The 17,224-nt window shown below is 33.2% G+C and overlaps 1 protein-coding gene across 28 annotated transcripts in view; it reads left to right on the top strand.

Moving 5' to 3' along the window:
* Positions 1-17,224, top strand: part of LOC145286154 (uncharacterized) — an 811,438-nt gene that overhangs the window by 707,867 nt on the left and 86,347 nt on the right. For all 28 annotated transcript variants that reach the window (XM_080134928.1, XM_080134927.1, XM_080134924.1 and 25 more), the window contains 2 exons: positions 1,628-1,751; positions 7,696-8,285. In XM_080134928.1, the coding sequence (XP_079991054.1) occupies positions 1,628-1,751; positions 7,696-8,285 (714 nt within the window). The remainder of the gene's footprint in view (positions 1-1,627; positions 1,752-7,695; positions 8,286-17,224) is intronic.

The following is a 17,224-nucleotide window of genomic DNA, read 5'->3' as shown; positions in this document are numbered from 1 at the left end:
TTCAAATTTCGAGTCTATAGACTAAAAATTGACAGAGTTATTGCGTAGGGAAATGTACACAGACACACAGACAGACAGATAGACACGTTCACTTTTATAGATATATATATAGATAAATAAATATATAATAGCTTTTCATCTGGTTTTTTAATCCTTGACTTGTAATGTACTCTGATTTCTTAAAATAAAATTCTCAAGCACAAATAAGCTTTTTTTTTTTTTTTTTTTTTTTTTGCACTTATGACTAGCTTTCATATAACGCTGTTTCAATTAATGCCAGTACCAGAAAATTCATAGTTTCGCTATAATATTCATTTAATAATATATTTCTTCTGATGAGAAGAATGCGTTTCCTTGAAACTCTGCAGATTAAAGAAATTTAATATACCATTTTTTGAGTATCCTGTCAAACAATAAATTAATGTAAAATATATTTTTACAGTCTTTAATTTTTTTCTTCTAAAGAAATAAATATATGTATAGTCTAAAGAAACTTTGAATAAAAAAATGCAAAAATAAAAATAAATGCATTCTTAGATTAGATTCCAAGAAGGGAAAAAAATATTAATTTGAACCTATCGCAGACTAAGCACCTACATAATCCGATTTTTAAACAGTTTATAATGACCAAAGAGAATTCATTTATATATGGATGAACAAAAAAAAGCATAAACTAAAATTGTTAAATAGAAATAGACTTAGCACTTGCATAAGTTGATTTTGCAAAAGTCTTCAATTTTAAAACAGAATTTTACTACATAAGGATGAAAAGAGAAAACCTTAACTAAACTTTTGTATATAGAAAACTGGGATCATCAGCTGCTTACCATGTAGCTGGTTCGGAGATTTAAAAATAGGACAGCTGTTAAATACATGGCTCTCCAGTGGATAATACCACTTCCCCAATAAAAAAAAAAAAACATGTAAAATAATACGGTTACTATTTTTACTAATATATGAAAAGAAATATAGATGAATAAAATATAAAAATATCAACTATTAATAAGTAAGTTTCAGATTACAAGATCCGTTCTGCGACATGTTAACTATATATATATATATATATATATATATATATATATATATATATATATATATATATTACCGTTTTATTTGCTTAATTACACATGTTTCTACACAGCACTCTCTTCGGGTTTTTACTAATTACCATTTTTGTTAAATATATATATATATATATATATATATATATATATATATTTGTTCTTGATATTTGCTGGTGTCCTCCCTAGTTTTGACTACTCTTGGACCTCCTTTTTCGGGGAGCGGGGAAGAAGCAGAAATAATTTTTTGTAAATGATCTTAACTCTCGACCCCCCCCCCTCTCCCCGGCACACATTATACTGACCTTGTGTTTCACTCTTTAATACAAGAATTGTGACTTTTATTGCTTTTCTTTCCCTTCTGAATTTGAAAGCATTTGTCTATTTAACGCCGAAAGTTTTCATATAATTATCTCCCTTAAAAGAAAAATCAAAACACGGATAAGTAAACAAAAAAAAAAAAAATGTTGGTTATATTATAAGTGAATATAAAAATGTTATGTGGATTTAATTTTGTTTGTTTGTTTGTTTGTTTATATCAACTTTTCTTTTTATTTTTTTCACAGGACCAAATCTATGGTAGTCGAGATTCACCATTATTAACTAGGGCAAACGTGCAGAGTAGAGGTCGACGGCAAGTTAAACACGATATAACAAAGTCAACCAAGTCTTCTTCAGATATATATTCTGGTAAGTGCATTCAGTTTCATCACGGATTTAAAAATGCAACTTAATTCTTCATCATAAATTCATGGAATTTAAAATAATTTATCAACAGCCATGAAGAGATGTGAGTACTATGAATAGTTCCATAGAAATAAAATAACATAACCCTCAAAGACACTTTGGTAATGACCTCATCAGTAGAAAGAGCGATTTTGAATGTGTTTTACACTCACCGGACGCCCCCCCCCCGCCCCTATTTTTATCTGTGTAGTTATCAACAAATTCTGGATTAGAACAGAAATAAAAATTACCTTAGTCAAGAAAGATTTCTTTTTCATTGACCAAGGATAAAAAGATTAAGTGTAGTGTCATCAGAACAGATATTACACTTTGCTTCTAGCTAATATTTAGCATGCAAGAAGCAATTATTAGTTTTTTTTTGTGTGTGTGTGCCTGTGTGACAGAGAGTGTGTGTATATGAACCTTTATGTATGCATTTATTTTACAGGGTGTATATGCTGTCGCTATGTTTAGTAATTTATTAAAATCTCTCGTCATGTGTGCCTTTCGTTCCCAAAGTGCCAAAATGAATTATAATAAATGTACGCATGTCGTTTCTGAAAGAAAAATATCGAAGAAAAAAAAAACAATGAAATGTTGTCTTTGAATTGTTTATAGAACGTGTGGAATTTCTGGAGTGAATATTTCTTGCAATGTTTTCGGTTGATTGAAAATGATTTTATTTTGTGTCCAAACGAGAGTCGATACCTAAAACAACATTTACTGCTGCTGCTTCTTCAAACAACTACCGCTAAGAGTTCTCCCAAAAATTGAGCAACCCAAAACAATCTGATCTACAGGGGGGGAACGATAAAGTGTCACCTTTTAAAGAAAATTATACTACAGCTTTATTTTAAAACTTATATTGAAAAAAATCAATTCAGGTAAATTATGTAGTAGAGCTAGCATCTATTCAATGTAGCCGCCTTCAGCCTCAATCACTGCCTCGATATGGGTCCAGAATTGGGAGCATGCCTTTTCCACAAGCACCAGCAGGAGCTCGGCAGATGGCGGCGATCAGGTTGTCTCTGATGTTGTGGGAAGTCATGTTGGTGATGTTCTTGATGTATGACCAAATGAAGTAGTCTAGCGGGTTCAGGTTGGGGCGGAGGGACCAGTGAGAAATGGGTACAAAGTCATAGCACTCCTTCTGAAGCCAAGCCTGAGTTTCTTTGGACTTGTAGGCCAGCATCAAGTCCTACTGCCACCTGATTGCACCAGGGGATCACCACACATCCAAGTACACTTTTGTGTTGACTTTGAAGATGTAAGGGGGCATGATATTTAAACCACACTGAAGACCATAACCATTGCCGGAAACTTGGTTGAGCTGTGCTCTCAAGCATTGAACTGTCCGAATTTGTGTTTTGAGGGTGCTGGCAATGGTCCTGTTGTCATAACTTGGATTGGTAGAGAGCATGAGTTGCACAGTGGTGCATTTCTGATCCGGCTTGTTGAATGTTGTGTCATTTTCAGAAATGATAGAAGGCTTGTATTGCTCTTGGGATTTGTATACAACTGACCAACAGTAAATGGTTTGCAACCAAAAAAAAAAAAAAAGAAAAAAAGAAAACTGTTCTTCATCAAACGGAAATGGAATCATGTCATCTTTTCTAGTGCGAGAATTTTATCGTTCCACCCTGTGATAGACCATTTGGCATAATGGTTAGTATACTGTCCACGGATGCGTCATAGAAACATACAAATGTTTGACATCTAGCATAAACTCTTATCAACAATCAAAACCCTGGGGCATGGCATATTTTAGGCACAGTTTGATCATCACTTTGTTTTAAGAATGCGTAAATACAAAATAAAGGCGAGGCAGAGACGAGGAGTTTTCTAAAATCTAGAGAGAGCCGTAAACTTAATAAACTTACAGAATAGAAAAAAAAGTTTTGAGTATAAAAATAAAGTTAGAAAGGAAAAATTACAAATTATGTTTGGAGATCGGCAAGTTAAAAGCATATAAGAAAAGAAGGCTAACACATGGGGAAGCGGTAAACAAAGTTAATTAGATAAAATAAATAATACTAAAAAATAATAGAAGCCTTATTTAATTATATTCTTAGAAGAAAGGCAATGATTCTTACCGGTAATGCTCAAATGGTTGAGATACTTAGAGAGATAGAAAACTGAACCAGAAGGTCCATGAAGAAGACAGCTAAATAGATTAGGGACAAACACTGCAAGTGACGAGTTTGAAGGAATCCTATAAAAAAAAAAGACAGAACAGTTAGAATACTCACTAATGAGTTGAGAAACTGAAGTTCAATCCTTGTTAGACAGGGTTCGCACAAGTCCTTGAATTTTGACTTTTGCCCTGAAAAAGCCTTATTTCTATTATTACGTTGAAAAATCCTTGAAAATATGGAAAATGTCTTGAAAATCGTAATCTTTATTTTCAGTAAAACTTTGTTGCAATATAAAAAGTAAAATCGAAATAAAATGTAATTTCAGAACAATGTATTATTGTGGAGACAAGAGTTACTTCCCTTTATCGCGAAACTATCTAATGTTTTCCATATATTAATATTGGGTAGTTCCATGATAAAGGGGCATAACTCTTGCATACACAATACCGGACATTTAAAAGTAAAATGAACACAGCGTAGACCAATCTACAATGGGGAAAATAACGTTTAATTCCGCTTGATTGGTCAAATATAAGTGGGCCAGAGAATGTAAACATAGTGTGTCAACAGGCATGTTGCTTTTTGTGTAAATGAAAATGACTTTTCATGTTGTTAATTTGAAAACTTAAATTTTATCTGAAGGCCTTGAAAAGCTTTGAATAGTTCTTGAAAATAGATATTGGAAACCTGTACGAACCCTGTAAGAACCATATGAAAGATTCAAAAAGAAAGGTACATGATTTCTCAGTGCTAAATACTCAGTATTATAAAGTGAGTAACTGGAGTAATCCTGGGAATGAGGGAGCATCCTTCACTACACGTCAGTTTAATAACTAATGAAAATTAAGCCTTTGGGTCGCTCTTTACTATGTTTGATCATTTATTCATTATTCAAAAACATGGGCCATTTGCTTCAAGTACAATATTTGGAAATAAACATTTTCAGTGTTTAACACTGACTATTTTTTTTTTTTTTTCTTTTTAAGAGTTGCATGCCAACACATTTGTTCGTCTTCACCGCTGAACAGATCTTGCTCCACACTTTTTGGTCACATTATCTGTAACTCCCAGTGTTCATCTTTTATTAATGTTTCTCTATGTTTATCAAATTTTATCTTTCCTTATTTCCTTCCTTCCCTCTTCAAGACCATCTCAATAGTCAACAAGTCAAGAAGTACTTTTATTTGACACTAGTGAGGACGCCCAGCCTTGTCTGATCATAAAATATGCTTAATTAATGCAAATTTCGTATTTATTATTACAGAGCCAATTCTCTATTGAATATTATATTGCACCTGTACTACTGATTTCCAAAGATTTTTTTTTTTAAAATGACTTGGGTGCCTTCAGCTAGAATTGAAACCAAAACATTTAGGGCTTTAGCTGTGTTCCCTATCATTTGAACTATCACCAGATAGATAAGAAAAATTTTAAATTAAGCTACTTCAAGGTATGAATGAATTTGCGCATGCACAAAAGTAATAGAAACGTGTCAGCAAGTTGAAATGAACATTTTTGCCTTTCAACTTGCTGATATATTTCTGTATGCATTATTCATCCATCCAAACAAAGATTTTATTCAGTGTATGATTACTATTTCCTGTTAATTTCAGTGTTTATGTGATCAAGAGTTTAAGAGTTTATCGGTTAAATATTTACACATAGACACATATACATACATCTACTGTTTTCTTTGTTTTTATGTGCATACTCCAGTGAGGTTTCTTCACATGCTAGAGAACAAAATTTTGCCATTTATTGCGGTCTTGTGCCAGTCTTTCAGCTATCAGGAACGGCATGCCACTGTCAACCTTATCAGATTGGCCAATCCCTTTTAAACATGCCAAACAACAACGAAAACAAATTTGTGAAATGTATTCTTGGACACATATGAAATGTAGAGGCCGGTTTGTCAATGTTCATTAAATCCATGGTACCCTTTCTGCTATTTCTATTTTTACATCCTTCTTCTCTTAGCTTCTTTCGTTTAATATATACTAGTGGGGGTCCCCGGTATTGTCCGGGTGTGGAGAGGTTTTATGGTAAGGGTACTGAGCAATAGAGCCCTAAAAAAGCACAAAAGAAAAAAAAATTAGATGCAATGACCAAGCTCAAACCTGTAATGTGAAGGAGGAAAAGAAGGTGAAAAAAAAAAGCCAACCGCACACCGTGACAAACGACATTGGCAGGTTTCCAAATAAGGCTAATCAGTACAGGGCGTATGATGACTTTGCACAAATGTCGATGAAAAAAGTGACCCCCTCCTTGTAGAAAATGGCGCAGTTGACAGTGAAAGAATGGATGTTTTGGGACAATTTTTGGATATTTGTAATCTAAGAGACTGAGCTTTCAAACGATACCAATTTTGTCAGTGTTGGTCGTGTGTGTCCAAAGTTTAAGTGAAACATACAAACATATATACATACACACTAACAGACAGGTGAGAGTTATATTAATAGAAGAAGATATCTATATAAAGTTGAGTCTTTTGTCACACTTACATTGATATTAAAAGCCTACTTTTTCTATTTAAAAATTATTAAAACAATTTTTTTAATATTTTTAATATACTCAGTTATGGATATGCAAGCGACTAAATAAAGAAAAATCGAACTTTAATGAATTAATTAGTAACTTCTTATGGTTTCTTATTAGATGATTGCTTTCATTTAATTATTACGTTGAAGTCTATTTATGCATAGTTTCTACATTGTGCATAATTGTGTAGCATTTACGATGCAAACGTTCTAGCACACACAAATGTGATATATATATATATATATATATATATATATATATAAAGTGACCTTGTCTGTGTGCATACGGAAGGTCCCTACTAAACTCCTCTGTTAATTTTTGGTCTACAGACTTGATATATTGGGAATTTAGACTTGTGGAAAAAATTCCATTTGGTTTTTAGCCCGTTAAAATTGCTGCTAAGTAGTTAAAATTGAAGAAAAAAGAACAAAAAAACGTTGACTTTTGATTCGAGCTGATGGCACCCAAGGTATTTTTTTTTTTTAACTTTTGGAAATCACTACTATATATTAGGTACAATATAATAATAAATATAGAATTGGCTCTATAATAATAAATATGAAATCTGCATGAATTAAAATATATTTATGCGTATTTTACAACTGGGTAATGCTGAGTGGCCTGCTACTGCTTGTGTGGTGTATGTATATACATATATATATATGTGTGTGTGTGTGTGTGTATATATATATATATATATATATATATATATATATCAAACGCCAATTCATAAATGTCTTTGAACTGGAAAAATTTAAATTTAGAACAAAAAAATTTAAGCCAGAAATGCCTCAAAATTTCTAACCAAATTTTGATTACTACCACACACAGGAACCGGAGCAGTTTTTTTTTTTTTTTTTTTTTGACAGCATTCACTGTACATAGGTTGAAACAGTTTCCTCCAAAGGAGTAAGTGTCAAGGGGATATTGAATTCACAAGCAGTCAACAATTGCATGGAGATCCCATCAGGGGAGATGATGGCAGGTTTTTGCAGAAAGATGCTTAGGTCCTCCTACATACAGGGTGTGGTATTCCCAAATGGTCATCCATTGGGTATTGACCAGGTTCAATGTTGCTTAACTTTAGTGGTCTAATAAGAATGACTTTGTCAATGTGATCATGCCATATATGTTAACTGAAGCATACCATCTGATGAAACTGTACCTTAATTTTTCTTTCAACAATTATTTTTTTTTAAATTTCATATCTTTGTCCGTTTGTTTTTTTAATTCAGGTTCTTCCCCCCGCTGTGAGCTATGCCGTTCCCGATCCCAAGATGTCGAGGAACGTATGCGTTGGCCAGATGACCGACTAGGAGGAGAATACCAATGCTCTCAACATAGGAGAGTCCATAGTATAGGCCACATGGATTTCCACCAATCACAATCACCCGAAGTTGTGAGGTCAATATCATGTTCTCCCACGCGTGGTAGTAGTAGTCATACAGACAGTACGAAGTCTACATCTGTGGGTGGGTCTCCCTCCCACAGTCGTCTTTACTCACCGGTACTTTATCTCAGTGGGGGCAACAAGGCCTCTGATGAACAGTTATTAATATCATTGTCACCTGGTGGAGATCAAAAGGAAGAACCTCTCTTAAAGAAAAACGGAACTGGTATTAGTAAAAGTCCATCAGGGACATCCCTAGACTCGGATAATTCAGTGGAGTGTATTTCCCATGGACCTTTGCCAAGTGAAATTGCCGCCACCCGGAATGGTGATCTTACAAACTGTAGTAACTCAACTATGTCTGCCAGTTCAGAGACATCTCCGGCGCCGGGCCGCAAACCAGGAACTCTACCAGCCAGAATGAGACATTTTGCCGTGAGTTGAACGATTTATAATCCGTAGTCTTTTCTTGCTTAATCTTTTCGCTTGCGCACATTTCATTTTGTAACCGACAGGAAAAAAAAAAAGGATTACTTGTATTCATTGAATGTTGTTTTGTTTTTCTAATTAATGACATTGGGTTATTAAATTTGCTTCCACATTATAGAAATCCGTGATTTTTCTAAAATAGCAAACAAAGCAAAAAAAAAAAAAAAAAAAAAAGGATAAAAAAAATAAATACACCACAAATAAATGTTAACAAAGGCAAAATACATAACAAATAAATATAACCAAAGACAAGATAAGTTACTCTTCTACCTACTTGGATAAGTCTTTTTACACTTTAATTTATTTTAAAGTATCCAACAGTTTTTGTTCTATCGCCAATCAGTAATACGTGGAGACATTTTTGTGATCACCTCATAAGTATAATGTATGATTCTGAACGAGCTTCACACTCACCGGACCTTAAACCCCCAAATTTTTATTTGTGATCTTATCACAAAGATAATGTCTATCAAAACAATCCCTAAATTATTTCTGAACTGAAGAGCTCAAATTACTCACACTGAGGTTTGTTTGTAGTTCACATTTGAAACAGTTGATCCAAACTGAAATATAAGACGACCTGAGGCATGGACAATAGATTATATCTAATCGTATTGATTGAATAAAAAAAATGAGTTTGAATTTCCTAAAAGGCTAAACAATGTGGAAGAAGGTTCAAAATGTTGCAGAAATAATAAAATGAACTGAATTACGTGAATTATGTACTTCTAAGTATATTTATATGGTTCAAGCCTTATTTAATCACATAATGGAGATCAGAGACTCAATAACTGATTCAATAACGCTAGATTTAATTTTTAATATAATAGACATAAAACTCAGTTTAGATTTTTATTCACCTTCAGAGTGTTTTGTTCGCTTCCTATTTTTCACCCGTTTTAAAACAGTTGAACTCGAGTTATTTCAACTGTTGATTATTACAGTTCTTTCTATGAATAGATTCTCTTGAGCTGAACCAGTATCAAAACTCGTGCAGATAATTCATGATAAGATGACCTTTTTACTTAAGAGCTGTAAAAGCATCACATTAATTGAAACCATAGCAGAGTTAAAAAAAATCATTTGGATTTACTGAACTGGGATTTCTTTCACTATTTATTCGTTGATCCATATTTTTTTTTTTTTTTTTTTTTTTTTCAGGATTTAAATGCTTCAGACAAATTGTTTTATTTATTTGTAAAAATATTTAAGTTTCTTTGGTTTTCATTTATTTTAAAGCTTGTAGACTCAGAAGAGAACCCTGGCATATTTGTGAATGATTTGTATGCTTGTTTTGTTTTCGTTTGCAGTTTGTTTTTTTTTAGTCAAATTATCTTCCCTTCCCGGCCAATTAATATTTTTTTTAAATATTTAAATTTTAATATTTTTTCTTCTTTTTGCTTTCACCAGAATTGCATAGTTTGAAATGGATAGAAATTTATTCTCACCAATTTTGTTTTATATATATATTGTTTACATTTAGAAATATTATCCTCCCCTCAACCCTGTATGGCTTTTTTTTATTTTCAGTGAATGTAGCATTCGGATCTCGTGTTTGATTTTATGTTTGACATATACGACCCAGTAGGGACAGCTTCAATCAAGTTCCTTGGATGTATGAGTTTCTACTCCACCTTGTTGTCATGTCTATTCATCTTCTATTAAATGTTGGTGTTACTATAAACTCACAAATCCATGATATTGAAATCTGGACGTTTTGAAGCCTTTTGTTTAGTCTAATGAAGTTAGAAGTATAGGTATTTGCATAAGTGTTGGGACGATTCCTGATTCCAATACAATTACTGATTGCGATTCTAAAATCGCCTAAAGTAAATAGAATTTCATCATTTGGGGTGGGGGTAAACGAAGAATCATGACATGTAAAGATAATTTTCTTTTTTTAATTTTAAAAAACTTAACGTTTTCCTTTTATCTATTGTATCCAAGCTTTTGATAAACTCATCATGATATTTTCATTCATATTTTTCACTTGGCCAAGTAACAAGCAAATTCAATTTTAATCAAAAATAAATACATAAATGAGGAAATAAAAGAATCGTTTTTAGAATTGGAAATTAGGCTAAAAAATTTTCCAATACCGATTCTGATATACCAAAAAGTTCCAAATTTTCCGATTCACAATTCCGATTAAGCGTTCCAACACTAATTTACACATATGTATGTAATTGTTAAAAACTACAGGCAAAGAATTAAAATAAAAGAAAAATGCAAATATCAAATATGTCCAATCTCCTTGCTTTGGTAAATGACACAAGGATGAGGATAGTCTAGCCAATTTTGGATTAATTCAGGTAGGATATTGTTCCAAACTTTCATCAACAGAATATTTTAAAAGGTTTCATGTCTTGACCTCTGTATGTGATTGAAATAACAGTAAAATGCAGTTTGTTGCAATCTGAACATTTTAAAACCTTTTATTTAGTCCAATGAAATATAAGTATTGGCTTTGAGATGAATAAGTGTCTTTGGATGTATGAGCCTTTGTTCCATTTTTTTTTTACATTAATTGGCTTGTCTTATGAAACATTGGCACCAACTAATTCACATTTCTTTAACCTAAATCTCCTGCCTTTTAGCATGTACATAAAGGTAGAGCTTTTTTTTCTAATAATGTTAAAGATCTATTTCTAATGGCAGGAAACATTAGCCAATAAATCGAACTTGATCTCAGTGACTCTACTTGGTGGTATATATGCTTTTGTATCCTGGCAGTATTCTGCAGATAATGGAATTTCCCTCCACATTTGTTGCGATTTCACAAATTTATATGCTGTGATCACCAATTGAATCAAACTCCGTGTTTTGATTTGTTTTGTTTTTTGTTGTTGTTTTTTTGCCATGGTATTTTTATTTATTTATTTATTCATTTATTTTTTATTTATTTTTTGTTTTTAGATTAAATTTCATTAAATGAAAACCTTTGGTACTTTGCCATCTTTAATACTTACTCACTGAGATTTTGAAATAAAAGATTCCATTAGAAATTCCATATAAATTCCCGAGTTCAACAAACAGATTCCAGAGTACCAAGTTCCGGTCATTCTAAAAACCATAGCTTCCGTAACTTCGGCTATGTAATCTATGTTTTTTTTCACACAAATTTTATAATAACAGTGCTTTTGATTTTTTGTTTTTTTTAGATCATCACTAAAAGTAATAATGGAGTTTTCATAGAAACAGAAGTTACAAAATTAATGGCGATTATTTCAACATGTTTATTACGGGCCTGGCAAATGCCAGGTAGACCTGCTAGTCTAATATATAAAGGGTAATTGTCTCTTTGTTTTATCTTACTTCAGTCGAAGTTCTCAGAAATCAAGGGGCCCACGACCTGGGGCTAACTCTTGAAGTCTATGTGAGATACATAGATATTCGAATGTTCCATTAAAGTTCTTTATCTCTCAAACACTGAGTTAGTAAAGAAATTGAGAACATAATTTTCCTCTCCCAAATTAACCGTTTTTATACGTTGTAGTATGTCTTTTATTTTGGTCTCTTGATCTTACTGGATTCCAGGACAAGAATTCATCTAGTCTAGTGGAGTATCCAGCTTCGTGTTATTACTTGAGGTAACATCACTTGGAGAAGGTGCACCATTTCTCGGAAGAGCTAACGTGGGTTAGCCGTAGTGAGGAGATCTTATTTGGGCAGTGAATACTATGTGATTTTGAATATTTGGTCAGGGTTTACTTCTATGGAAAAAGTATGCTCATGCCAGGTTGTTCTGACAAACCCCTCTACAGAGAGACCTTAGACACTCGAGGATAATGTCTAGTAGGCATTCCTGTGTGTATACTTGTATGTCCAGCTAAAATACAAAATCAAATAAAAAATGGACTCTAAGAAAGTGAGACTCATAAGACTGCTAGGAGTAGGATATTTTAATCCTCAAAGAATCAGCAGACCGTCTGAATATTGGAAGGCTTTAAAGTAAGGAAATGGTCAAATATTTTGGAATTCTAGGAGTCAAACCTTATAATTTCAGACTCTTCGATCCTGGTTTGAAAAGATGCACTTAAAGAAAGTCAGAGATTATATCATCTGTAACGACCAAGCTGAAAATACTTGTCCAAGTAATACCCATAACTTAATGTAGTTGCACATTTTTTTGTCATATCAATGCTTTTTGATTGCATTGGAGTATTTTAGGAATTGACCTTGTGCACTTTATAAAGTGGGTCTTGGAGGTAGCGTGAACTTCCTACTGATTCCCCCCCCCATAATTTAAACCGTAACAGATCGGACATTATAATGATTTTAAAAATATATGTAAATTCAGGTCATTCTAAAAAAACTATAATTCCCATAACTTCAGCTGTGTAATCTATATTTTCACACAATTTTTATAACAATGTTTCTAATTTTATTGTTTGAATAATCACTAGAAAAAAAAACATCTTAAAACGGAAGTTAGAGAAGTAATGGCGATTATTTTAGCATATACCTACATTTCAATCATGTTCTTAAGATTACAAGTGTAATACTAAATAGATTTTAACTCGTAATAGTTCCTGATTTACTAATATTAAACAAAAACAACAAAATCAAACAATATTTATCGCCTATACACAATCTTTCATGTTCCGACTACTGACCTGCAGATTTGCCGAAATTGTATGGATTTTGGTTTTTATTCTCTATTTCAATAAATATAATAGAATTTAAAAATAAAATTGGTAAAAAAATTTGAAAGAGGAATTGACAATGAGAAAATATTAAATATATATATATAATATAAAGCTGAATGTGTGTGTGTCTGGTCACGAATAGGCTCCTATATGGTTGATTATTTTAAAAAACTGATTACATATAATGATAGAAGATGTATCGAGACACAGGAAGGGATATGTTTGATCTGGCAGAATGGTGGTTCATTAAAATTGTGGGGTCTGCGTTCGCGCCTGGTCCACAAAGTATGGAAATAAAAAAATTAAAAATTAAAAAAATCGTTTACAAGTGTTTTTGATATAGATGTACATAAGAATACTGTGATAAATATGTTTTAACTTAAATAGGGATAGTATAATAAAATTGTGGGGTCTGCATTCGCGCCTGGCCTCCATAGAATGGAAATAGGCACAAACTTTAATAAAGACTTTTCATATCTATCTGCGTAAGTATACTTTGATAATTATATTTCAGTTTGAAGAAATATGGTATAATAAAATTATGGGGTGTTCGTTCACACCTGACCTCCATAGAATGGAAATATGTCACAAAGTTTAACAAGGTTTTTTAATATAGATCCACAGAATATTGTGATGTGTTTCAGTGTGAACAGGTATGGTATAATAAATTATAGGGCTTATTTATTTTTATTTTTACTTTCACTATATTTATCTTTGGTTTTGATACCTCCAAATTCAACCCAAATTTACAACCCTTCCTTTTCATAACCTATCATACTTTCATTAATCAGAGTCCATTTTCTGTAGGCTGTTTTTGAACCCAGTCAATGACGGGTACTTTTGCTAGTATATATATGTGTGTATATATATATGTATATATATATATATATATATATATATATATAAACTAAAGAGTAAAAACAACCTTTAAAAATCGTCTGATATGAACAAAAGGTATGAAAATATTTCGATTATGGAGTTGGGTTATGGGTTGGAAAATGGGTTTTGTTCTCAGGTTGGGTATGAGTGAGGATCAGCAGCCCGGGGGGGGGGGGGCAAAAGCCATCGATTATGTTTTTCTCTCTTGATATGTTTGATGTTAAACCCACTCCCTCACATATCTCCCCGTGGGGAGGACGATCGACCATTGCTGATGGCCAATAACACAAATTTTATCAGGTCTTTATAATTCAAGCAAGAGGGATTTTTGTTTGTCTGGATTTCAATAGCATCTTAAATTGATTGTTTGTATAAGTTGAGTTTATGTGCAAACACATTTCCCTCCCCCCCCCTTTTTTTTTTTTTCATCATTTTGTTCTAGCTGCGGATGGTGCATCCTACTAAATGCCAGACATTCATCTGCTATCTCCTACAGTCCAACCGGGAGCTCTTTTAAAGATTCTAACCGTCCCTTTTAAGTGCAATTGTTTGAATCTTTCTTGCACTTGGTTCACCGGATATATTTGCCAGCTAGTTTTTGGAAATTCTTTTTCATGAGTCCGGTTGCTCCTATAATGACTGGAATGATGGAGATCTTAAGATTCCAGTTTCTTTCTATGTCGTACATATTTTCCCACTCAGCTCTATTTATTCAAGTATCACTGGACAATATAACTTCTACTAAGGTTGCTTCTTTCTCCTTGCCCCATATCACTTCTAGATACGTAGCTGTAAGAATTGCATAGTCATAGTGGATAGTGTATGACTTATTTCCAACTGTTCTTTCTGGTAAACATGTTCCAAGGATATGCTGTTACATTTGATATTCAACTTTTTATAGATGGTCCAGCGAAGATATTTACATACTCATTGTGTCACATTTTATAGTAGCCATCACCCAACAGAACCTTACAATTGGATTCCAGTTGGCTCACAATCTCTACTTTTGTGTGCCAGACTCTGCACTAGTAGTCATTGCTTAGATCACCTTTAAGATAAGTGATCTCAGCAGTGACTACAAGTGCAGATTGGTCATCAAGCTTTGATCTTGGGTAGAATATAACCCGCTCCTGATCACAGTGGAGCAATCCTCTTTTTATCCAGCCTATAGAACCTTCCTTTCTATGTAGTCCTAGGTGAATTCACCCAGAAAATACTTGACACACTGTGTATAACAAAAAAATTTTTTTAATGCATGAATATAGAAATTTATGAAATGGATAATGTACGTCCAGTTAGGAATGAATGTTTTATTAACTTCCTTCCTACTGCAGGAAGATGTGCCACAAGATCGGGAGGTGGGAGGAAAAGACAGCACGGAAATGAAACAGCCAGATTGGCTACTAAAAATAGCCTGTGCAATCCTGTTGGCATTCTCCAGGATGAGCACCTCAAGCAGTTGGCAATAAATCAACCCCTTCCAAAAGAGGAAAGGCAACTCCTGGTGGATCTCCTAGAACTACCAAAGATACAAGTCGGTGAAGGGTTTTGAACTTAAATAGATTCTTTATTTTTTATGATAGATTGTGTTAAAATTACAAAGATAACTCAGACATTGGGAATTTTAAAAAAAAATGCAAAATTCAAACAATCTTAATTTATGAAAAATAATGTCCTTTAAATGTTGCAATTTTCAGCTTCGCATAGTTGTGCTCTTTCCAAAACATTATTTTTGACAGATTGCAGAATCTCTGGATTGCAAGTTAACTCTCTTATTTCATTCCACGAGCTGGCAGACCTCAAAACGTCAGACCTCAAACACTGTCAAGATTCTGCAATCTGTCATGAATAATCTTTTGGAAAGAGCACAAATATGCGAAGTTGAAAATGGGCAACATTTAAAAGACATTATTTTTTATAAATAAAAATTGTTTGATTTTTGCATTTTTTTTAATTTTTAATTTCCTAATGTCTTAGTCAGATAATGTTAAAATTACAGAAATATATCATCAAAAATAAAGAATCTATTTAAGTTCAAAATCCTTCAGTGACTTTTTGGACACCCTGTATAATAGCTCAGACCAACAAATATAAGGCCACCAAAATGGCTAATTTTAATCGGACTGATTATTGAGATGTCCTTGTGGCGGTGTAATCATCACCCGACATTTGTCGACTGGATCATTTATGGACACTCAGTGCTGGCACTATCTACATGCAAAAACGTAAAAACAGACGGGCCAAAGCTTGGAAAGGAGGGAATACTTTGGTGAACTCTTTAGTTTTCTTGTATCCTTACTAACTTTGTTTGTTCATCAGAATAATGAAAATGATCTGATCATTCAGGATGGGTTGATAGACGACACATGCTGAATTGTGAAGCAAGGATTACGCAATCTCCAAACACCCTTCTCCTGAGTCGGCACTGCTTGATTCCAGTGGCAAGAAGTTCAGGATGACTGGAAACAATGCCAGGATAAGCGCAGAGTACATACCTCACTTGGTATTTCCAAATGTTTACACATTTTATTACTAACCAGGCTCAATGATTCTTAAGTTTTGTAATGTAATGAGAATCGATGTAAAAGTAATGACCGTAAAGAAACGAGACAGGCTTCAGTTCGTATGCGAGCTTCTCTCGGCGACAGCACCTGGTGCCACAAATGAATGAATGACGACCTATATCTCTACAAAATAATTTGTTTTTATTGCCAACAAAAGATGAAGAGTTTATAGAGTACACAGTTTCAGAGAGCCTCAAGAACATTCTAGCAAAAGAGGAGATTTTTGTGCATAAAAAGAACTTGTGCACACATGTATGTTTCGGCTGTCGCCATGTGCATTAACGCATGTGTAAATAGAAAAAGCATTAAGATGTGTATGTGTGTTCATATTAGCATACATGTTTTGTAAGTGAGAAAATGTAGGTACCAATTTGTTTGTGGGAGTGTTCCATTAATAGTGTGCATGTGTTGGTGCTGTGTTTAGTTGTTTACAAAAGTCTCTTGTTATGTATGGACTACTTGCTGAAGGATTACGTCATTTGCATGTCTGTTGGCCGCAGAAGAAAAGAGGGGAAAAGAGAGAAAGTTATTTGGTTTTTATAGTATGTTCAAGTTTTCAGTAGTGAATATTTCTTATACTGCGATTGAACGAAATAAACTTCTGATGTGAACTTTTCATCCCATCGAGAATTCGTAATAACAATTTTCACTGTTATTTCCTCTTTTGAGTTTCATGCATACTTGCATATGAGAGGTTTCGTTGTTCAGTCTGTATGATTCAGTTAGAAATAGCCTTTTCATTGGTTGGCCATGCTTCAGTTTCAAATAATATCCTTGTTGGTCTGTCGTATTT

Source organism: Euprymna scolopes, chromosome 10 (genome assembly GCF_053919585.1).
Source record: "Euprymna scolopes isolate OS-2025 chromosome 10, ASM5391958v1, whole genome shotgun sequence".
In the NCBI taxonomy this organism is placed as follows: Eukaryota; Metazoa; Mollusca; class Cephalopoda; order Sepiida; family Sepiolidae; genus Euprymna; species Euprymna scolopes.
Note: the sequence above shows the minus strand (reverse complement) of the source record. Positions and strands in the feature narration are given on the sequence as shown.